This window comes from Panthera leo, chromosome B3 (assembly GCF_018350215.1).
Source record: "Panthera leo isolate Ple1 chromosome B3, P.leo_Ple1_pat1.1, whole genome shotgun sequence".
Classification (NCBI taxonomy): Eukaryota; Metazoa; Chordata; class Mammalia; order Carnivora; family Felidae; genus Panthera; species Panthera leo.
The window spans coordinates 133,464,918-133,488,733 of NC_056684.1; the positions used below are offsets into that span (position 1 = coordinate 133,464,918).

Here is a 23,816-nt window from a genome sequence, read left to right on the forward strand (position 1 = left end):
TACCTACCTATCTGCCCCTTCCACACTGAAATGAGAGGCCTGAAGGAACAATCTCTATGTCACTTGTTTTCAGTCTCAGGGCAACCAAGAGTAATGTCTGGCACAGAACCAGCGTTCAATAAACGGTGAAGTAACTCAATGGTAGGCCAAGGCACTTGGACTACACCCTCCAGTGTTAGGTCTGGTCCTGCCTGTGGCAGAAACTGCCAACTGTCCCCAAATATTCATTCTCCCCTTTTTCCTTTAGTATTAGAGTCCCTGAGTTTTATCCATGCCCATAGCTGTCAAGGTAGAGACTGCTTCCCGGGCTCCCTGGGGGCTGGGTGCTAAGTTGTGGTCAGTGGGATGTGAACAGAGTGCCGCATGCAGCTTCTCTGCTGGCCCCACAGGAAGTGAGCTCACCCTCCGGTTCCTCCTCGCCCTACCCCAATAGCTGGAAAGAGTCCGCGCTGCTGGGAAACGGCGCGCCCATTCTGACCCTCCAGATGGAAGCCATCTACTGAGGACCACAGAGCGGCACAACACGAGGAACCTCGGTCTCCAACACGCGTGAACTGCCACCAAGCCCTAGACCGCTTACGATCAATCACTGCGTGAGACAGAAACATTAACTTCCACTTGGCTCTTGTTGTTTAGTCACTGTCACTCGGACCTTAGTTACAGTGGCCACACTGCCATCCTGACTAGATCTCCCGACCACCAAACAGGCTTCCAGCTGAGAACGGCTATCTGAGAACACCTCGCCGAACAATACTCATGCCCAGGGTCCCTCACGTCTAAAAGGAATTTCCACAGAACCCAACTGAGGGCTTTGGTAGAATGCCCCGACGTCCCACCTCTGCCATTTCACGGCTTGTATATCCTAGGCTTGCAAAAATATTTGGACAAAGGACTACATAAAGAGACGTATAAAGCTACCACCTCAGTGCTTTGTAGGATTTACAGACTTTTAGCGTATCGATCTCCGGCTAATGGAGGAACACACCAGTCTTGCTGCCAAGCTGTGGAGGGAGCCCAGCTCTAACAGAAACACTGGACGGGCCCTGGGAAAGGTTCACTGAGAGGAAGAGGCCTTGCTCAGACTGAGGAGACACGGTCCCTTCCCTCATGGAAGCTCCACACGACGCAGTGGTACTGGAGATGTGCACAGTCCTGGACGGGAGGAAGAGGAGGAGACAAAGCCTTCACCAGCAATGTTACAGGTACGTGTTCACAAGCAGAAGAAACAGAACGTGCAAAGGCATGGCACAGCCCCGTTGTTCGGGGAACTCCAAGAGCTGAACCATGAAGGGCAGAGAGGGGAAGAGGGGAAGAGTTGGGATTTCCTGCCAGGTCGGCGAGGATCAGCTCCTCAGTTCCCGAAGGAGCCGCGCGCTCTGAGCAAAGAGCGGCTGCAAATTGAAAATCTGAAATGAACATAGCGGCTGCAAAATAATTTGTGAAACTTTAAAATTGTTCAGGCTCCAGGGAATCGCCCAGGCAAATTATGTTTCCTTTTCTCTCCTTCCAAAAAGGTGACTTCTCTACCACTCACTCTCCCAACCAGGAGGGCAAAGATCTGAAAAACATGCTATGAACTCACGCTGGAGAAGTTCTACGGAGGCTGCGAGGCTCCATCCTCAGCCGGCGCTGCTGGCTCTCGTCAAGGACCTCTGGGTCCCCGATTCAGAGGCCACGAGTGACAAAGGACACAGATGTCACCTAGCCAGTTGTTACTGCCCACAGCATGTCCAGCTACATGCTAGGAAAGTGAGGCACAAGGGGAAAAAAAACGGCACCTCAGGGCATGCAAGAAAATTAATTCCAGCTGGATTAAAGAATTAAGTATGAAATAAAAGAGAATAAAAAGTTAAAAACAGACTTTCGCTTCCAGCCAAGATGGAACAGATTTACCCTCCTGTATAAAATAACCACGAACACAGGGCGCCTGGGTGGCTCAGTCAGTTGAGCGTCCGACTCTTGATTTCAGCTCAGGTCATGATCCCAGGGTCGTGGAATCGAGCCCCATGTCAAGCTCTGCTTTGAGGGTGGAGCCTGCTTAAAGATTCTCTCTCTCTCTCTCTCTCTCTCTCTGCCTCTCTCTCTCTCTGCCCCTCCCCTGCATTTGCGCATGCACTCTCTCGCTCTCCCTCTCAAGTGAAAAAAACGAATAACCATAAACACAAGACAAAATATGTGAAAAAACAATTTTCACAACATTGGATGTGGGACAACAGAGAAAAGTGGTCCCTGAAAAGTGGGGAGCAGACAAGGTGAGCTCTGTAATTGCCTTAAGAGTTTCTGGCTGCACCACTGGAACAGGGAACCCTTACATGAGGATTCCCCCTCATGAAATACTTAAATCTGAGTATCTCTCCCCACTCACTTGCCTACTCACACTCACCAGGCATAGGGTAGGGCACAGCCGGCCATCCCACCCTGCAGGGAGCACAGCAGGACTGCATAGTGGGGCCAAGGGTGTACTTTCCAGAATGGAAAAGCCTAGGAGTACAACGTGGAAGACAGAGCTCTGGCCTCAGGCAGCCCCAGGATTAACGTCGGCTCCCTAGCTTACTTAGCTGAGCGGCTCTGGGCAACTTACCTAACCTCTCTGAGCCTTAGTTTCCTCACCTGGCAACAGCGAGGATTAGACGTGGGTGTAATGCACAGAGTACAGAGCAGGTACTGAATAGATGTGAGTTACGATTACTGTCATTGCCATTCATTTTGGACTTGCTATCTCCCAGAATGGTTATGTTGCATCTAGGAGACCAGAAAGCTCTAGGGGACACAATCCCTGTGCTCAAGAGGCCTGCGATCTAGTAGGACGATAAAAATGTTGTATAATCTTACTAGACAAGCCATGCTGGGCTCTTACTAAATGCCGTGCCGCGCACTGAGACATCACATCACCCCGTTAGTCCTCCAAACCTCACTAGGACCTATTCTCAACCTCCATCCTCACGGATGGGGGACCAGGCACAAGAGGTGAAGCCATGTGCCAAAGGTCACAGGGCCAGTCAGTCCTGGAGCTGGAATTCTGAACCCAGGCCATCTACCTGCGCCGTTACCCCGGCGCGTCAGGCACGAACCGTGTGGACATCAGCATCCAGAGAAGGGGTCCAGCTTCCCTCCCAAGCAGCCATGTGACGCTGGCCAAGCCATTTCACCCTTCTGCCGCAGGGCTGCGCGGGCCGTTCCTAAGTCCCTTCCTGCTCCGCCTGCCAGGACTGTCAGGTGACCAGGGTGAGGAGGGACTCAGGGGTGCTTGGGGCTGGTTTCCACCTTTCCCATGGGTATTTTTCAGGGTTTAAGTGAGGCTGCAGAAACCAGCTTCCCAGGGACTTAGGTAGAGATAAAGCCTGAAGCTGAACAGAGACCGTTCCTGGGGACCCTCACTGAGAAGCAGATGGGGAATCGGCCCCGGGCGAGAGCCCTGTGCTGAGCTTCATCCGCAAACAGACAATCCCCGAAGCCTGGCGGCTGGCCCTGCTTGATGCCCAGGCGGCCTTGGCCTCCCTGATTCCCCCAAGGAGGGAGGCGCTGTGTGGCCTTTGCCACTTCAGGTGACTGCCCCCTCCTCCCAGCCTTCTCCCTCACGGGATAAACAGCTGACACCCAGAGACTGGATCAGACGTGGAAGAAAAAAGCTTAAGGTTTCTACTCTATTCCAGGGAGTACGTGACACAAATACAAAAAACTCTCAACAACTCGCATTTGTCAATAGAAAAGCATTTAGGTCTATTCAAACCAATCCTGCGGTGGCTCCGATCCAAGAGGAAAAACAAACCCCTGCTCAAGTCCAGCCGTTGTCAGCGTCCCCTGCACCTCTGTTGCTGCCCTGCGAAGTCAGCCAGGTTCTCCATTTCTTGGTCTCAGGACGACTTCAGTGAATTTCGTCTCATTTACTTGGCTTCTTGTAAGTCACAGGTACCCCAGCACCTACAGCACTTGGCATCCCCACCCCACCAGGAAGTGACAGAAAAATAGACACTGGGATACTGTCGGCAGGAGCATAAATCGGTACGAGTGTCAACCGAGGGCAATTAGCAACATCTACAAAACGATTTATGTACCCGCACCACCTGACCCAGAAATTCCAGGCTTAGGAACTTATCTCACACATACGTGCACTCCTGAGCACCTACGTGTACCAACGGGGATGTTTTTACATACGGCCCCACTGGGAACAGCACAGGACAGAAAACAACCTGCACAGTCCTCACTGCGGCGTGCCCCACGTGATGGGACATAACGTGCCCCTTACACGGAAGGAAACAGATCTACATACAGTCCCGCGGTACCTGACTGCACGAGCGGCCCCAGCTCTTCATACCCCTGAACCCACATGCTTTCTGGCCACTCACACTGAACGTGGGCTTGGCCGCGTAACTTGCTTTGATTGACAGGACAGACGCAGACACGTGTGACACACACAGAGGCTCGGAAAAGGGCTTACTCGCGTCTGCTTTCCTCTCACTTCTCTGGGACCACCTTGAGAACGCAGCCGGGCTGGCTAAGAAAGGCCACAGGGAACACAGCTGAGTCGTCTCAGCCAGGCCCAGCCACGGGAGAGGGCCCAGACAAGGGCAGCTACATCGCGGAGCAGACCCACAGCTGGCTCCCCTGGCAAGCCCAGAATGGTGAAAAATAATAAAAGGTGGCTATTTGAAGGCACCAAGTTTGAGGATGGTTTGTCACACAGCAATAGGTAACACTGTCAGAGAGGGATACAAAACAGGGTGTGCAGTATGTTACTATTGTGTGTAAAAACCAGAAACCAACAACACTCTTTCTTATACACATACAGATATGCTATTTCTTTTTAATTTTTTTTTAACGTTTATTTATTTTTGAGAGAGAAAGCACAAGCAGGGGAGGGGCAGAGAGAGGGGGGGACCCAGAATCTGAAGCAGGCTCCAGGTTCTGAGCTGCCAGCACAGAGCCCGACACGGGGCTTGAACTCACAGACCGTGAGATCATGACCTGAGTGAAAGTCAGACGCTTAACCAACTGAGCCACCCAGGTGCCCCATACGCTAGTTCTGAAAGGACCCCCAGGAAAGTTCCAAGAGTGGCTACGTCTGTGGACAGGAGCAAGAGGACACAGGGATGCTGTAGGAATAAAGTTACTTTTCTCTCTTGTATTATTTGACTTTTACTACCATGTACATTCATTGCCTGCATAAAACATTAACTAGTTAATTTAACAAGAAAAGAGGGGAGGGGTGCCTGGGTGGCTCAGTCGGTTAAGCGTCCGACTTCGACTCAGATCATGATCTCATGGTTCGTGGGTTCAAGCCCCACATCGGGGCTCAGAGCCTGGAGCTTGCTTGGGATTCTGTGTCTCCCTCTCCCTCTGCCCCTCCCCTGCTCGGGCTCTGTCTCTCTCTGTCCCTCAAAAATGAGTAAATGTTAAAAAAAAATTTTTTTTAATAAAAAAGAAAAGAGGGGAGGTGGACCGGGATAAGGGGACTAAATGAATGATGGGCATTAAGGAGGGCACTTGTTGGGATGAGTGCTGGGTGTTATATGCAAGTGATGAAGCACTAAATTCTCTTAAAACCAATAAAATAATCATAACAATCAAGAAAAGAAGATGGCCCGTGTTGGAGTGTGCTGACTCGGGAGTGCGTAATCTGGTCACCCACAGGGGGCTGGCAGGACCTGGCCCGTCATCTCAGAACCAGGTGAGGGAGGTCTGGGTGTGCAGTTATTAAGCAGAGCTCGTCACCGCTGTCCCTGGGCCACCAGCCTCCCACATGCACACTCTCCAGGCCCCCCACATCCTTCCGAGGCTGTGGCAATCTGTCTCACCTGGGGGTGCCTGGACAGGCTGTACCTCCCTCCCTTCTCCTGCCAACAGCCCAGGCTTCGTGTGAGCTGCAGTTCAGGGTCACCTTGGAGAAGCTTTCCTGCTCCCTTGGCCTGACCTCAGAGTGCTGCACGCATTAGCCACCAGCCAGCATTTACTTAGCACCTGCCAGCACCCAGCACGTACAGTGGTGGGTGAGGCAGAAGCGTCTCTGCCCTCGTGGTGCTCACATTCCAGAAGAGGAGACAAACCAGGAAAAGGCCAGGTAGCGGTAAGAGACGCGCAGAGAGCTAAAACAGGGCGGCGTGGCAGTGCGTGACTGGGTGGCTACCTGAGACTGGGCGAGCCATGGAAAGATCTGAGGGAGGAGTATTCTGGCAGCCCACGGAAGGGCCCTGGGGCAGGAACACAGCTGGCATGCGTGAGGAACAGCAAGAAGGCCGTGTGGCTGGAGCGGAAGGGACAGATGGGAGCATGGTAGTCAGAGAGGCGGTAAGGGCAGCCACGAACACACTGTGGCAGACTGTGCTCAGGAGTGTGGCTTTCCTTCTCAGAGCACCTGGAAGCCTCTGGAGGGGGCGGGGAGTGTGCAAGCAGGGGGTTGAAGTGATCGGTTTAGGTTTTGTGAAGACCCCTCCCTCCGCCGTGTGGAGAACGAACTTGGGGCTGGAGAGGGCGAGGCAACGGCAGGGATGGTTGGAAGGTCACCGCAGAGGAGTCTGGTGAGGGGTGACGGATGCCAGGACAAGGGGGCAGAGGTGAGAAATAGTGCCGAAGGGGAGAGACGGGCAGAGGGGAAGACACGATTTGGAGGTAAAAATAAACAAGATTTACTAATGGGTTGGACCGGAGGTGTGGCACACAGAATAATACCCCCTGCGCCCCAGAGATGACTGTGCCCTAATTGCTGGGACCTGTGAGTATGTCACCTTACATGGCAAAAGGGACTCTGCAGATGGGATTAAGTTAATGACCTTGAGACGGGATTATTCCGGATTACCTCGGGGGCACCACCGAGTCCTTGGAAGAGGGAAGTAGGCGGCTCAGAGGAGGAGATGGTGGTGAAAACAGGTCTAGTCACAGAGGAAGCTAACTCCTGGCTCTAAAGATGGAGGCGGGGCCACGAGGCAGGGAATGTGGGCAGTCGCAGAGGCCAGGAAGGCAAAAGCATGGATCCTTCCCGAGAGCCTCCAGAAGGAACTCAGCCCCTCTGACACTTGAGGTTAGCCTAAATGAGACCCATTTCCAACCTGTGGCCTCCAGAACAGTCAGAGAACACAGCTGCATTGTTTCAAGCCAGTAAATGTGTAATAATCGGTGACGGCAGCAATAGGAAACGGATGCACGAGGGATGAGGAATGGACGGGGATGAAAGATAAATTCTTTAATCTCAGATATGACACTGCACAGTGGAGTAGACAGTGGTACCGTTTTGCCGTTTACTGTAGGGGAGGAGGAATAAGACCAAGAGTTCTGCTTCGACAGACTTAAATAACATTCGATATCCAAGTAGAGACATCAAATCGGTGGATGGAGGTCGGCGTCAAAGCTGGAGAGAGTGAGTGAGCGAAAGGACCAGGTTAAAGAAACCAGGACGGCCTGTTACAAAAACGGAGATGAGAAGTTTCCAGAAAGAGGGAGTGGCCAAGCGGGTTAAAGGCAGCTGGAATAGGGAAGAAAATAAGAGCACAAACGTAACCACTGGATTTGGCAACAGGGAGGCAACATCGGAGGGTGACCTTGACCGGAAGAGCAGCGGGATGGGCAGGGACACAAGCTCCGTGGAGAGGGCCGAGGAGACAAAGGTTCCTCGAAGAGGCTTTGCTGAGACAGAGCAGAGAGGCGGGCAGTGAGGAGACAGAGACGTGGGACTGAGGAAGGTTTTTACAGGAGAGTCTTGGGTATCTATGAACCCTCAAGGGCATGATCCAGGAAACAGAGAGAGACAGAGAATTGATCCAGAGGCGAGGAGAAATGCCAGAAGCCGTGAAGTCCTGAGGAGGCTCCAACAGGGCGATTGTGAGCAAAGGTGAAGGGGGTGCAGGCCTTGAAAGGAACTGGAGCCTCCACGCAGTGACAGGAGGGAAAGTGGACACAGATTCGGTGGTGGGAAACAAGGGGGTTTCCTAACCGCCTCTATTTCCTCGCTAAAATATGAGGCAACGTCATGAGGTAGGAGAGGATGCCATCCAGATAAAAGGCCTAAGAAGGGAAAAGAGTGCGTGAGAGCAGGAATACAAACATGCCAGAAGCGTGGCAGTGCCTCCGAGGTCACTTGTCATCAAGTGCAAATGACGCGCAAGGTTCCTCCCGCAAAATGCAGCACGCAGGGGCAGGCCGGGAGCTGGGCTTTACCAGGGTAGGGCCACGCAGCAGGGCAGAGAAGAGAAGGTCATGTGACCCGGCCCCTCAAAACCCTCCGGGAGCTCCCCTTTCACCCGAAGTCAAAGCCAAAATCCCTGTACCTTACCACCTTGGCTCTGACCTCTGCCCTGTCACTCTCCCCTTTACACCCTGTCTCCAAGGCACACAGTAGGTATTCTTTAAATATTTCTGAAAGGAATGAGTCAATCTCTAGTCTCCCCTTCACGGACAGGACCTAATCAGGTACCTCAGCCCCCCTCAGGCGTGCCTGGCATGTAGCTGGGATATGATTGTTGACCGAGACCCCGGCCTTCCCATTTCCACCTCAGGGCTGCCTCTGTTCCCCCTCCGCCATCTTTGCTTAAACTATGACCCGGTTCAGAGGACCTGGCCATTTGGATCTTGACTGAAAGGCAAAGATGCCATAAGTCAGAGATTAAGGAGCTCAAAGAAGTTGGCAGAAAGCTATATTCTGGGAAACTCTTGGTAGTTAGAGTCCAGGCTTCAAGCCAAAGCCTTCTGCCCGTGTTCACGTACAATGCAGAAGCTGGAGGGACAGGATGAGAGAGTAAAATGTGGGAACAGAAGACAATATTTCCACTGCGCTGGCAGAATAGATAAGTATACTGGTTTAACACACACACGCTCATACACACGTACATGCACACACACACACACACACACACACACTTCCCTAGAAAAACCTAGTCTAAGAAGAGAAAAGGTAACTTGAAAGTCATGATCTTGGAGTTGGTTTGGCCTGTCCCCAGGGCTCAGCAGGGCAGGAAATGACTCTAACAGGGCAGGGGGATGTTATCAGGCCAACCCAGAAGGCTTGGAAAGGGCTCGCTCAGGAAGCTGGCCCCACACAGACAAGTTAAATGCATACCTACACAGAGCCGGCAAGCATCTCTTGAAGATTCAAAGCTCTAATCCTGTCCCTGCCCTCAAAGACTACAGTGTGGGACCATCAAGCCCAGGCACAGTGGGGTGGAAAGACCACCAGGGACACTCAGAAGACAGGTGAGGTAGGATTTCTCCAAGTGAGAGTCCAGGCAGAAGGAGACGCCAAAACTGGTGTGTGCGGCGGGGCAGAGGTAGGAAGGAGGCTGCCCCGGGCCGTGGGGCAGCTGCAAGGGGCCTGAGGGACCCACCTTCCCAGGCCTCCAGGCCCAAGACTCAGTGGAGAGCGGACTCTCTTGGCCTGGCGGGCCAGAGAAAGGAAAGGCATTTACTGCAGGTCCCTGTGCTCGACATGCCCAGCAATATCACCTCACCGACTCAACACCCCTTACTTGAGAAAACATACTGCTTCTTCTTGGACTCAGAACCTGCAAGGGCCGGAGAAGGCAGTTACTCAAGGCAGGCAGGCCTCACAGCAAAGGGGCTGAACCAGCCCACAGGTGAGGAGACTGGAGAGACAAGGAGAGGCAGCAGGGAGCCCTGGCCACTCAGCAAGTGTCAACCCTACAGTTGCACAGGAGACACAGGAAGAGAAGGTCATGGGCGTTCAGTCAGCCTGAACAGCAGTCCATCAGCCAGAACTTACCCAGAGCCCCAGGCAGGCGGGGCCATCCAGTCACCTGAGGGACGATACCAAGAGTCTTAGCCTCTCAGGTCGACACTCCCTCCCCAGGACCTCCTCAGCCCTCGTCCTCTCCCACTCCCACTCCCAGCACTGAGCATGTGTGCTACACTAGAGCACAGGGTGGGCCTAATGACCACGGCACCCCAGGCCCTCAGGCAGCGGCTGGCACCCAGCACGCACTCAGCAGGTGTTTGAGGAGGAAATGAATCCGAGTTAACTCCTCAAGGGCAGCGGCCAAGGTGTTCACTGAACAACTAACGGAGTACCTACTGTGTGTCAGACGTGTTACTGGTGCTTGAGATATAGCAGAGAACAAAAGAGCGAAACAGCCCTGCCCTCATGGGGCTGACAGCCCAGCGGCCACATTCGTTGTTGCGTCCCCAGTACACATCATGACACCCCCACGTCCTATCCCGGCTCATTAAAGTGCAGGATGGAAGGCTGCAAGGGCTGGGGAGTCTGTCAGACCTGGCGTGAGGCCCCAGGTCCACACTGACTAGTTCGGGGACCCAGCTAACAGCGACTGCCGTTCAGCTTTGGGCCTCAGCCACAAGTCAGTACAACAGGACCCCACCCCAACCCCTCCTGCACGGCTCTGTTATCACTGCTGTCATTGTCACCCCACCTGCTTCCTCCTCCCTGTAAAGGGCTGAGTATCTGGACCTTTCTAACCTCCTTCCACACACAGTACTCCTGATTCAGGCAGGCTGCTGCAGATGACTGCTGGTGCCTGAAACTGTATTATCTCTTTTACTCCTCAAAACAACCTTTGAGCTAAAGAGGGAGGCTCGGGGAAGCTGAGTAACTCACCCAAGGCCGGACAAGCAGCATCAGAGTCGGGATCTGAACCCAGGTCTAACAGGACAAAGCCCTGCTTTGCACCAGGTTCCTTTCCTCTTTGCTAAAAACCGCTCCATCTGCTTAACAGGGGATCTATGGGCCTGCTTGCCCAGGCCTGGGGGGTTCCCAGGACACAGGATTTTCAGTTCTGAAAACCCAGAAAGCGTCAGGCCAACTGGGACATGTTGGTCACCCTAAAGCCACAGCCCTCCCCAAGATCCTCCTCCTGGCACTCTGCCAGGCCCCTCCCACTGTCGTCTCAGCGCACCCTGCCCTCAGCCCCCCAGTAACCCAGCGGCACCCTGAAGCCTCGTAACGCGGTCATTGCTCTCCTCAGGCCGCAGGCGGGGCACGCTGTCCCCACCACTTGGACAACCGTGTCTAAAATCTGGTCCTGGAGCTTGCTGTGCTCCAACCACCTATGCTCGTCAACAATCGTGCTTCCTGAACCCCAACCCCACTATGGCTTCCTGAAGCGGAATTCGGGCCCAGCGTGGGAATCTGAGTTGCTAAGCAGCCCCCAGGCGACTCAGCTGCCCAGAGATTACGTGACTACCCTGAGCTGGAAGCTCCTCGTGGCTGGTGACCCCCTCACTCTATTTCTTCAGGTGCAGTCCCCACGCATAGGAGGTGCTCATTAAATGCTAAGGATTATGGTTGAGAGCAGGGCTTCCAGACCCGCTTGATCACACAACCCACCTAAGGCTCTATTTAAAAATGCACACGTTGGGGCACCTGAGTGGCTCAGTCAGTTAAGCGACTGACTTCGGCTCAGGTCACGATCTCATGGTTTGTGGGTTTGAGCCCCATGTCAGGCTCTGGGCTGACAGCTCAGAGCCTGGAGCCTGCTTCGGATTCTGTGTCTCCCTGTCTCTCTCTCTGCCCCTCCCTTACTTGTGCTCTGTCTCTCTCTCTCAAAAATAAATAAACATTAAAAAAAAAAAATGCAGATGTCCAGCCCCCACCTTGGACCAAGGGAAATCACCACCCCACCGGAGAGGCCTGGGAATCCATGATGTCCAGGCTCCCTTAGTTCAGTGCTACTCAGAATGGGTGGACGGACCAGCAGCACTGGCATCACCCCGGAGCCCTGCCCCAGACCCGCTGCATCATCAGAATCACTAGGGATGCGGCCCAACAAGCCTACTTGGTGATTCTTTGATCTGACAAGTTTAGAAAACAATTGGTTGGTATAAAGAAAAATGGAACTAGAGTGAGAAGAGGGTTAGAAACCAGTTCGATGAACATCTCCAAACGTCGGTCCACTTATCCCCGAATGAGAATTACGACCCCCGACCCCATTCCTCACGCGGTCATTGTGATGCCCAGAGCACGGCACACGGCAAAAGCTCAAGAAATGCTTGTTCATTCCCTACTCGCACCGTTTTAACACCCAGGGAGTCAGGAAAACTAAGGCTTCAGAGAATCAAGTGAGGTGCACAAGGTCACTCAGAGGGCAAACGCATGCAGATTCTGACTCCAGGTCTAGCCAGCGTCCAAAAGGACCACAAAACGTCTGCTCCGCCTTGCTCTGGCACGTCCCCCTCCACCGCACTTGACAAGCAGGGGCAGACACACAGGGGCTGTGGCCACACACACTGCTAGGTTTCCTGTGGCTTGTGACTGCCCTCTCTACGTTACATGGCATTCATCTGACCCAGCTGCCAAATGCCTGCTCCTTCTTGTCTTGGTAGTTGATGGAGAGGGTTTTGAGAGGTGTCGGAAAACCTTTTCCCTTCTCTTGGCTTCTCAGATGGGAAACACTGGCTTTCACAGAACGCCCTGCAACCCTGCGCCACCCGCCAAGCATGAGGTCACCCAGCGGGGCAGGAATCTACCCAAGTGAGGTCAACGTGCATCAGAAGCGGAGGCCGTTCCCGATGGCGTGCCCGGTGCAAAGCTGGCGGGGCAGCTGGGGGTGCCCCGAGTGAGCCAGGAGGTGTACCTGCTGGAGGGCCTTGGGCGGCAAGTAAGGAGCGAACCCAAGTCAGTGTGACTTCAACAACAAGACGTTTATGACCCCACATACAAGCAAGTCCAGAGAAGAGGACCTCCCGTCGCCTGTTCCAATCGCTCAGAGGCCTCCGCTCGCAAAAGTCCGGGCCCAGTTGGCCGCACAGCACGCCAAGCGGGCTGACAGTTCATCCCAGCAGAACCACAGCCCTCGGTCCCCTAGAAGCTGAACGCCTGGGTGAGGAGACAAGACATGTGCCAAGACAGCCCACACGGGGGAGGAGAAACAGCCCTGGACTGGGGGATGGGAGATCGTAAACCCACCACCGTGGGCTATTTATATTCTATGTGTCCCTTTGCAGTGACTGCTCGTGTGTTTTGATACAGAAAGAGTGACATGTTTTATTATCAAGTGCTGCCCCGGACCCATTGAGAGGGTCACATACTGGCCAGCATATGGAAAATTTCCAGTATTTCTGGAAAATTCTACATTCTTAAACACAGCTGGCACCAAGGGTTTCAGAAAAGGGATGCTGAATGTGTATCACCCCTTCCCATGCGGGGTTTCACAAGGGGAAATAACGCTCTTAGTTAGGAAGGAGCACAGCCTCACTTCGAACCAAGCAACTGAACCGGTAAGCCAGAGCTCTGACCCACTCTGCTCTTTTCTGCCACTCGCCAGCTGGTGGCTTTGCAGGAGACACCTCTGTGAGCCTGTTTTCTCACCTGTAAAATGGAGAGCCAAAGACTAGATCGATGGCTTTCAAATATGTTTTTAAAAGCACATTAGCTCTTCTTTCAAAGGAAACTTTAGGGAAAAGTATCGCTGCTCCGTTGTGTGAGGCCCGCGCACCTGGCCCCCAGGCCCCTAAAGCGTGTTCCCAGAGGGGTTCCTCAACCACGCGGTTTGAAAACTGCTACACAATGGGATCTCTCAGGACCCATCTGGTCCTAACACTGTATGGTTATTTTCTCTGAAGCAAATCCTTTTCTGTGAAGGGAGGACAGCTGGGAGGAACTTGAACCAGACCTTGACAGACGGGTAGGCTTCTGACTGCAGAGAGGACTTCAGAGCAATAGCGTGAGCATGGGGGCAAAGACAGTGAGCAAAGTGAGTGTGAGGGTCCAATAGGCCAAACCAGCCATGGCGGGGGGGGGGGGGGGGGGGGGGGATGCGGAGGAGACAGGGATGGGGGTGAACTCAGGGAGGACACACTGGAAAGGCTGGCTTACCAAGCAGATCAACGTCAGGAATCCTCAGAGCCTGAAATCCCTCCAAGTCGGAGGCCAGGGAGAAGCTGAGCAGTCCCAGCCCCACTGTGTGCAGCCACAAGGTCATGGTCCTTCTGCCCTCTCACAGCAACCATGAGCCTGAGCCCCGGTGCTTATCTCAGAGCTATCAACATATTATTGTCAAAAAAGTGAACCTTTGAATCCAAAAATCAGGACGTATGGTCTGCCACAAAGGTGCGTCCTTCAGAGGACAGACAACAGGACAGAGTACGTGAAAGCAGGACGGACGCCCTAGGAAGGCCGAGATGAAGTGTCATCAAGGTCTGACTCGTGTCCTTCCCCACTGTCCGGGAACAGTCTGACGTCCTGGGAACCTCCAAAGAAGCCATTGCAAACCACAGTGACACCTTCCCACCCCACAGCAGACTATCAGTTAAACCTCAGCCTTATTTCCAAAGAAGCCCCTGGTCCAGCAGGAAAGGCTCCAGAGGCCTGAGACCAGGGAGTTGTCCAGGAACTCAGCCCAGCTCCAGAGTGGAAAGCCACGGTGCTGAAGGCACCAATGCCATGGGGAATATCAGTTATTGGCAAATGCAAGAACTTCACTCCCACTCAATGGTCTGCATACATTTTGAACCAAACTTTGCGCCAGAAATATTCTTTGTTTCAGGCACCATTTCCCTACCTGCCCATCACCAAGAGGTACTTAAAGGGTCTCAAAATCACACTTAATCAGAACGGTGATGATCCCTTAAAGGAGAAACCACCATTTGGGGCCGAATTGTTGTAAGTGAGCTCAGTAACTGAGCTCACCTAAGATTAGCAGACAGGGAAAGGAAGGAAAAACAGACACTGCTTCAGAAAGGGGGTGGCTGTCTGTTGGGGCTGGCACAGGCTCCAAAATGCCTCTTTCTGTGCCTGAAATACGCGAGAGTCTCCACCGGGCACAAGCTCAAGTGTGTCATTTCTAGGCCTCCCATTCTTCTTCCCAGCCAGGTGATATCCAGGACATGGCCTGCCTTGTCCAGGGTTATACTGCGTCAGGTGGAGAGAGTAAACAGTGGTGTTTTGCATGTAGCAAGCTTTGCCTTTCTCACCCCATTTCTTCCTCACCGCCACCCTAGGGGAGTAGGATTATCAACCATATCACACCGATGAAGAAACACAGCCTCCGAGCGATTAACTAACTGGCTCAGGGTCACCCAGCCAGCTACAGGTAGAGACTGGATGGAAGCCCAGGTGCCAGACCACTGCACTTTGTCACACAGCAGTGAACTCACCATGGGGAGGCTAAAGGGTGACATTCTGGAGACAGGAGGCAGCTGGGACTGTCCTCCTAGGGCCAGGACCGACCTACGAGCCAACAGGGAGCTGATGTGCTGTTCTCCGTCTTTACCCCCTCACCCCCTCAGGCTGCCACCTCAGCTCCAGGCCACCGCACCTCAGAACTCCCTGTACCCACAAATCTCCTGGATACCTTGTTAAGATGCAGATTCTGACCTTGCAGGTCTGGGGTGGGGCCTGAGAGTCCATTCCTCACACGCTCCCACACGATGCCCAAGCTGCTGGTTTGCAGCAAGAATCTAGACTTGAGTCGAATTTTCTCCCACCTCAACCCGCCGCCCCCCTTAACTTGTGTGGTCACTGTCCTACTGGAACACACAGGGGCCTGGCATATCACTGCCACGCATTTTGTGTTTTTGAGATGGAGTGGTTAAAATGGTACCCACAGGGGGGCACGAGGCAGAAAATGGACTTCTGGGGTCTGTTTTCAGCTTGGCATTTGCCCTTTTCTTCCTTATCCACCTCTTGGCAAAATGTCTAAACCAATTCATCTCAGAGGAGTCAGGCTGGAGCAGCGTGCTCTGAAAGTGTCTACTATTTCAAGCCCGCAGCCGTGCTCCCGTCCCAGAAGAAGCAAAAGCTGCTGAGTAGGAAGTCCTCTGCAGGCAGGTCTCCTCCACTCGGAAACCTCCCTTGGCTCCCACCTCATTCAGAGAGAAGCCAAAGCCTTAACCGTGACCTCCAAGCCTCAGGTGATCTGGCCCAGCCACCCCTCTGCCCTCATCAGGCCTCTGCCCTTGAGGTCCCCTCCCTGGAACATGCTTGGCCACAGCCTCAGGTCCTATCTCAAATGCTGCCTTCCCGGTGAGGCCCTCCCTGGCCACATATTAGTATCCTCTGTGCCCCCCAACCACCCCTCTCTCAAAGCACTGCTGCCTCTTCCCCTCTTGAGCCCCCTCTGATACCACTTACGACCATCCGGCAACCTGCAAATTTTACTGAGTGATTTTTATTTACATCCCCTTGCCCCTTCCCCACCAGAATGTGGACTTCACAAAGGCAGGGACATTTGTCGCTTTTGTCTGTTTTGTTCACTGGTATATCCCCAGTGCCTAAAGCAGTGAGTAGCAAGTACTCGATATTTATGGAACGGATGAATGAACGAACAAACGAATGAACGAATGAAGGGCCTACAAATTAAGATGTCAGACTCTGCGAGTAGCCCTGGGAGTCATTAGTTCCTGTGATCTCCGTAACAATCCCTGCAAACTCAGTCTTCAGCTCCCCTTCTAAGGTGAGGAGACTGAGGCTCTGCGTGGTTAAGTGATTTGGCCAAGGACATAGAGTCAGGCTCAGGCACTGGTCTGCCTCATTCCAAAGACTGTTCTGTTATGCCTGTGGCTGCCTTCAGTGTCTTACTATGAAAAACATGACATTAACTCGCTTTCCTTATTCCAAGCAGCAAATGCTTTAGCCTAAGGATTTTGCCAAATCTGCCAAGAACTTGAGGTCCAGTGCACCCAAAAGGATCTAAGGGGGAGCTGGTGCCCTCAAACCCAGGAGGAAGTCCCACCGCCAGCCAAAGGAAGCCCCCAGCAGCCAAAAGAAGGGAAGGACCCTCCTTCAACATTTCTCTGAAACCTAAAGAAGAACCACAATAATTCTGGTTTTGTTTCATCTCTTTCCTTGCTGTGTATTTTTACGTTCCTGAGCAATCTCTTTGACCTTTTGAAGGCTGGGTGGGTGACCTTTTGCCATCAACTACTGCCACAAGGTAGGTGGGTTCTGGGGCAGAAATCTGCCTCTCACGAGCTTCCCAAAAGCAAACACACACACAGACCCACGGACTGCAGTGCCCCACACAACCCACTCCCCCAAAAGCCCCATAATGACTGAGGCTCAGGCCCCAGGGACCAGTCCCTGAGAAGAAAGCCAAGCCTTGGGAGGCTGTGAAGGTAAGATGGGTCCATACCACCAAAAGCCCATCTATTCCAAAGACCACCATAGTTTGAGTTGCCTCTCCTCCACTCATCACTCTCAATCGCCTTTCCTCATCTGTTTTCTTTAAATCACCTCCCACGGGGGCGCCTGGGTGGCTCAGTTGGTTAGGCGACCGACTTCAGCTCAGGTCATGATCTCGCAGTTTGTGAGTTCGAGCCTGTGTCAGGCTCTGTGCTGATAGCTCAGAGCCTGGAGCCTGCTTCGGATTCTGTGTCTCCCCCTCTCTCTGCCCCTCCCCTGCTCATGCTCTGTGTCTGTCTCTCAATAATAAATAAACGTTAAAAAAAATTAAAAAAAAAATAAATCACCTCTCACTATCTGAAGCTAACCTATGTATTGATTTCTGTATTTGCTATCCTATCTCCTCAGAAAAGTTTAAGTACACGAGGGTAGGAGCTTGGTTAGTGCTGTTCACTTCTGTTCCGTTCCTGGCACAGGTGGGCACGCAAATATCAGCACAATGAGTGAGTAAACAAAGCAGAAAACAAGTAGGTTCTGAAGAAGAGAACCAGGGGGGGGGTCACAAATGAACCCATTTAACCCTAACATCAACCTGCCCTGAAGGTATTTTATGCCTACCCAGCCAGGAAGTGACAAAGTAGACCCAGGACTGTCCAAACTCCAAGGAAAAAATGAGACCTTGCTGCAGGTAACGAGAGGAGAAGCAGGAGGAGAAGCCGGTGAACCTTAAAGGAAGGGCAAGGTCAAGCTGCCATTGGGGCCCACGGGACCAAACACCATTGTTGTCAAGGGAGAACTTAGAGAAGAGTCAACACTTTCCACCAAGCTGAGCCCAGGTAGGTCTATGCTTCCTCCATGCCCCTGGGGCAGTCATGGTACCCGAGTCCTTTCAGGAAATATCTGCCCAAAGCAGGGTACCACAGTTGAGAGTGTGCAAAACCAAGTTCTTATTTCAAGGCACTAATACCGTAAAAGGCACAGTCATAAACCATTCTTGAAGAAGACACGTGACATCCCTCTCCATTTCTGGGTAGTTTGAGGTTAGAGGGTTGAAAATAGTGTGATGTCTTTTCTTAGAGCAGTGCCATCCATTCATTCATTCATTCATTCATTCATTCATTTGTTCAGCCACCATTTGCTCACAGAGCCTCAGGCTGCCAGAGATGATATAAAACACAAAACCTCTGCCCTCTCACCAGTCCACTGGTGCCCTTGGTTTTTGGCGGGTACTAAAGGACCAGCAAATATTAACGATACTTGCTTCCAAAACAAATAAGGCCACGTGGAGCTGCGCTCTGAAATGGGATTTTGGATGCAATTTTGATTCGATTGGGTACAAGAACCAATTCACTCAACGGGGCCATAGACTAACTCCAAGCACCAGGTTTCTACTCAGTGGCTCCCTTAGGCCCCTTCCTCCTCCGGGCACCGAGCCCCTTGCCCATCCAACCCCATTCCTCCACAACATTCCCACCTCTCTCTACAATATTCTCTCCCTGACTCTCTTGACTCTACTTCCCCAAACCCGACCTCCCGAGGTCCACAGCTTTGACATTCTACTCTCTGAACCCCAGGACACACATCTCCCCTGCCTTCCCCAACCACCCCCGACACACACCCCAAGTCTGAGCTTCTCCCTGGAGCCCCTTGAACGTCATGTGTTTACAAACCCTATTTCCCAGGGGTCTCTGTTCGACACCCCCCTGGGTACAGCATACACGCACACACTGTAATCCCCTGCACGCTGCACGCTGCACGGGCCGGGCCGTGCCCGGGGGAGCACCCTCCCCCATCGCCTCCAACTTCTTACAACCCGAAGGCCGCCCCGGCCCCTGGGACCCCGGTGGAGCAGCCGGCTCCTGGAGCCCCCCCGACGCGCGCACCCCACAGGAGCCCGCCAGCACGCCGGAACTCCGGGACGCCGGGCACGGCCCCCGCCCGCCGGACGCCCCCACCGCGTGACGCCCGGGCTGCCCAGGCCCCGGCCCCGCGCACCTCGCCGGCGCGGCGCCCGCGATCCCGGCCGCGCCCCTGCCCGCGCCCCTACGCGCCTCCCGGGCCCGGCCCGGCCCAGCGGAGAGCGCGGCGCCCCCCCCGCAGCCCAGGCCGGCGCGCCCGGTGCCTACCGTTGGCGATGAGCTTGGCCGACAGCTGCTTGACGAGCTCGGGGATCCGCTCCCACTGGCACTCGGAGCGGCAGCGCTCGATCTCCGTCTCCAGCCGCGAGCCCGCCTTCCTGGTCGCCATCGCGGCCTGGCCGGGCCCGGCCCGCCCGCCCGCAGGCCCCGCAGGCCCCGCCGCCGCCGCCGCCGCCCGGGCGCCCCCGCCGCCGCCTCCCGCTGCCGCCGCGGGCGCGGGCTCCGGCTCCCGGCTCCGCGGCGTAACGGGAGCGCCGGCTGGGGAAGGGGCGGGGAGGCGGGCGGCGGCGGCGGGCGGCGGCGGGGCCCCGGGCGCCGCGAGGAGCGGCCCCTGCCGGCCAGGGCCGGAGCGGCAGCCGGGCTGGGGGCCGGGGCCGGGCGCGGCTGGGGGGCGGCGGGAGGCTGAGCGAGGGCGAGGTGCGGCGGCGGAGGCCCGACGGGGGAGGGACGGCGGGAGGGGGGACCTGGAGGGGGGCGGGGGCTGGGGCTGGGGTCGAGACCCGAGGTGGAAGGGGTGGGGGGAGCGGCGGTGGTGCGGGCAGGTGAGGAAGGGCAAGGGTGAGGGGTGTGGGTCTGGCGGGCTGGGGGCCTGGGGACCCGAGGGAGGGAAGAAACTGCAAAGGGGCGGATGGGGATGGGGCCTAAAAGGGCAGCGACCCTGAGGAAGGTCACCCGCCAGACAGGACTAGTGGGCCTGGTGTGAGGGGAGTGTGAGGGGGAGGCCTGCCTGAGCTTGTCCTGCCATCTCAGGTTTCAGTAGATCCTTCTGGGCCAGGGTTGGCCTGTCCCCTCAGGAGGCCCCCCTCTGCCCCTGGCAGCCTTAGCCCCCAGGCAGACGAGGTGGGCGAAGAGTCATCCGTGTCAGGCCGGCACAGCACCTGTCCAGGGGCTCCATAAATGTCTGCTGAGTTGAACTGGGCCTGGCAAGGACTGCTACCAGCTCAGACGCCAGCTGCCTTGCCCCCTGAGGAGTATGCAAAGTCACCAGTGGGGTTTCCTTGCCTTGGCTCTGTGGACTGAGAGCTGGGGGCAGGTGTCCAAGGTGTGCATTCTTTCAGTTATTTGGTAACTATGTAGCGATCACCAGTTCTGTGCTTGGCCCTGGGTTGGGTGCTGGGAATAAATACAGTGGAGAACTAAACAGCCAAGACTTCTGTCTCTCGTAGAGCTTTCATTCCAGCCAGGGGAAGAAATAAGCAAAATACAGTAGTCAGTTAGAAAGTGAAGATGGCTATTTGAAGAGACGAGGGGGCCAAGTGAGAATACGGAGTGGGGGGCAAGGGATGTGAAAGATGTTGCAATTTTCAATGGGATGTTAGCCTTGGCTTCATGGAAGTGACACTTGCCAAGGACTTCAAGAGGGTGAGAGAGAGCCTTGAGGACATCTGTGGGGGAAGAGCATTCTTCGCATGGGAAACAGCAGCGCAAAGGCCCTTGGGGGAGGGGGAGAGAGCATTTGGGGAGTTGGAGGAACAGCAAAGAAACCAGTGTGGCTGGAGTGGAGGGAGGGAGTCAAGAAAAGGCAGGAGGAATTTCAGTTCATGGCGGGCCTTGTGGGTCGTTGTAATGACCTTGGCTCTTACTCTGGTGGAATGGGACGTCCGTGCAGGACTTTTAACAGGAGTGTCACTTTGTGACCTACATTTTAGGTATGTCACTATGGCTGAGAACACTGCCAGTAGTTGGGGAGAGAGATGGCTGGGGATGCCCCAGGGTGATAGCTGTGGCTGAGGTGAGGATGTTGGATGCTGGACAGTGTGACCGAGGCCGGAGCTGACGCTCTGGAGCTCCAGTGCTGAGGAAGCACTGTCCCCAGCAGCGGCACCCCTTCCAGGGACCTCACTCCAGCTTCACATGGGTTTGTCTCCTGTCTCCTCAGCAGCCCTGGGGCTGTTCTTGGGGAGAACAGACATGGCGGACAGCGGTTCACCATGAGGAATCTGAAAGGAGACATTGGACGTTAGGAAAGGAAGGTCAGGAGATAACTTCTGCCGTGACCAGCATAACCTTCAGGCACCCCCAAGGACCTGTGTCGAAGGTGACCTGAAGGGTCTCAGGTGTTGGGGACAAGCCCCAGGAAAGGGACATGTCTTAGCAGAGGACCCTTTAGTGCCTGGTGCCTTCGGTTCTGCCAAGAGGGAACAGGAAGAACAGGAGGAGAAATGTCCACAGGAGATATTTCCCCTCCCCCTCAGACCCTCATATTCTCCTCGAGGCTCTGGCATGGCGATCTGTCTCTCCCGACATTTGCCTGGAATGTTCTGTCCCCTCTGGTCCAGGAGGGAAATTCCTGTGCGTTCTTGGAGCCCCAGGCCATGCTAGGGCTTCTAACAACAAGCTTTGTAGTGACGTTTAAGACTGCCTCAGTGGCCACGCTGGAATGTGAATTATCAGAGTTCCACTTATGCCCCCCTACCTGATGAGTTCCAAGACAAGGCGTATGTCGTCATGAGGGCGGAGTGGAGCCTGGACCCTAACCCAGGAGGTGCCTCCTGGGCAGTGACATTTCACCTCTCCACACCTTACATGCCTCCAGCTCCTCAGCTAGCATACCTATTCAGTAGAGTTGGTGGAGAATTAAATAAGAAAATACAAGCAAAGCACTTTAAAATGGCATTGACACACCATAAGAATGCAAAAAAACGTGAGCTCTCATTCTGTGTCTCTGTACCCCCCTTGGACCCAGCATAGGAACGATGTAGGAGTTTGAGTGAACGAATGAGGCTGGTGATCTTCAAGGTCCGGAATCAGCCTGCAAATGTTTTCCTTTTGGACTTAACAGTATCTGTGACTGTATCTGAGGTTTCCACCTTCACCACAGGCCACCCTGGAAGTAGTGGACACCCAACAGAGTCCTCAAGGTCATTTGCTTGAGCCCTGAGGTTGCTGGGGTGTAGAGACTGGGAGAAGAGCTGACAAACACTGTCAGCCTGACCGGCCAAGGGCAAGAACTTTCTGGCCCCTCATTGTGCAGAGCCCCAGAGAGGGCCCCTCGGTCTGGACTCAGCCCCACATCTGTGATGTTTTGGTCCTCCCCATGGCCCCGGCCGCTCTGGCAGCTGCCATGACAACCCTGGAGACATACAGGAGGTGGCAGGTGGAGAAGTTCCCCAGATTGTTTTCCAGGTAAGTTTACCTGCAGGTGGCACTCGGAAATTCAGGGGTAGGAAGTCATACGTGCTGATGATAATAATTAAGCCAACATCTTTGTTTCCAGGCACTGGTATTACAGGTTTGACAAAGATGTGAAAAATCACAGCTTGTAGGCCAACCCCCGAGGCTGGCGATGCCCAGAAGGAAAGAAGCTAAGTGGAAGATGGCTCAGGAAATATGAGTCCTGGCTAATCCCTAGAGTAAATCTGGCTTGCCGGAGTGGTGAGGGCGGGCTGAAGGCTCAGAGCAAAGGCCGGTACAAACAGGGGCGCCCCTGTGGTCTGGAAACCTCCCATTCCCCTTCCCCCAAAAGCCTGGGTCTCCTTTACAACTAGAATAGCGGGGAGTGTCTCAGTGGCTCAGTGGGGTAAGCGTCTGACTTCAGTTCAGGTTATGATTTCACGGTTGGTGAGTTCGAGCCCCACATCGCCCCACATTGCCCCACATCGCCCCACATCGCCCCACATCGGGCTCTGTGCTGAAAGCTCAGAGCCTGGAGCCTGCTTCCAATCTGTGTCTCCCTCTCTCTGCCCTTCCCCCGCTCGCACTCTGTCTCTCTCTCTCTCTCAAAAATAAACACATTAAAAAAGTTAAAAAAAAAAAAAACAACTCTAATAGGGGAAGAGATGAGTGGGGGGTGGGAGTGGGGGGAGAGTGCTTGAGAGAGGTCTGGGCTGGAGTTGGGGGAGCTCCAGGAGACTGAGGAGAAGGCAAGAAGAGGGGCCAGGGGCCTTTGCTCTGCACCTCCCTCAACGTGGAAGGCTCTTCCCCAGATATCCACGTGGTCCCCCTCCCTTCCTTTAGGTCTCTGCACCAAGGTCACCTCCTCAAGGAGGCCTTCCCTGACCACCCCATCCAAACCCACTTCCTGCCATTCCCTTCACTCCTGATCTTTCTACTTCACTGTGGTGTTTTTCTTTTTTCTTCTTGACTTCTAGGTATTAATTCAGTGTTTACTGTCAGTCTCCCCTCACTCAAAGCTCCATGGGTAGGGGTTTTTGTGGGATTTTATCCACGGCTGCCTCCCCAGCGCTGAGAACGGTGCCTGGCACAGAGTAGGTGCTCCGTAGATATGCGGCTGGGCTGGGCTGGGCTGGGCTGGGCCGGTGTAGCCGAGTCCTGAGCATCCCCAGGGACAGGCCCACAGAAGTGGGGATCTGCCTGCTGAAGCAAATGGGTCGCATTTAAGAAAGAGATGGAAATCTACATGGAGCAAATGACAATGACCACAGTGTGCTAACAGAACAGTCACTTCTAACCATTGACCTCACCAGGCCAGGCAGCAGCCCTGTCATCTGGGCCCTGGACCCCTGGAAGGTGTGAGCCATGAGCAGCCACCCCATGGGCAAGTGGGCACTGTGGCGATGCCCGTGAGGACCCTGGAAAACGTGCCAGAGCCTGCAGGCCTGGGGCTTGAGTAATGACAGGTGCCGTGCCTTTGCGTGGTTTATAATTATGAAATATTTGATTCATACAACCCATATAATCAAGGGGCACCTACGTAGTAA

At 54.3% G+C, this 23,816-nt stretch overlaps 1 protein-coding gene across 6 annotated transcripts in view; it reads right to left on the reverse strand.

Moving 5' to 3' along the window:
* The window catches only part of TTC7B (tetratricopeptide repeat domain 7B), a 254,266-nt gene extending 234,993 nt beyond the window's left edge, over positions 1-19,273 (reverse strand). For 5 of the 6 annotated variants that reach the window (XM_042944076.1, XM_042944086.1, XM_042944079.1 and 2 more), the window contains exon 1: positions 19,144-19,273. In XM_042944076.1, coding sequence (XP_042800010.1) covers positions 19,144-19,264 — 121 coding nt within the window. In that variant the 5' untranslated portion in view covers positions 19,265-19,273. Of the gene's footprint in view, positions 1-10,555; positions 10,761-19,143 lie in introns of those variants that run through there. The other variant, XM_042944078.1, reaches the window with a different exon arrangement.
* Between the last annotated feature and the right edge of the window lie 4,543 nt (positions 19,274-23,816).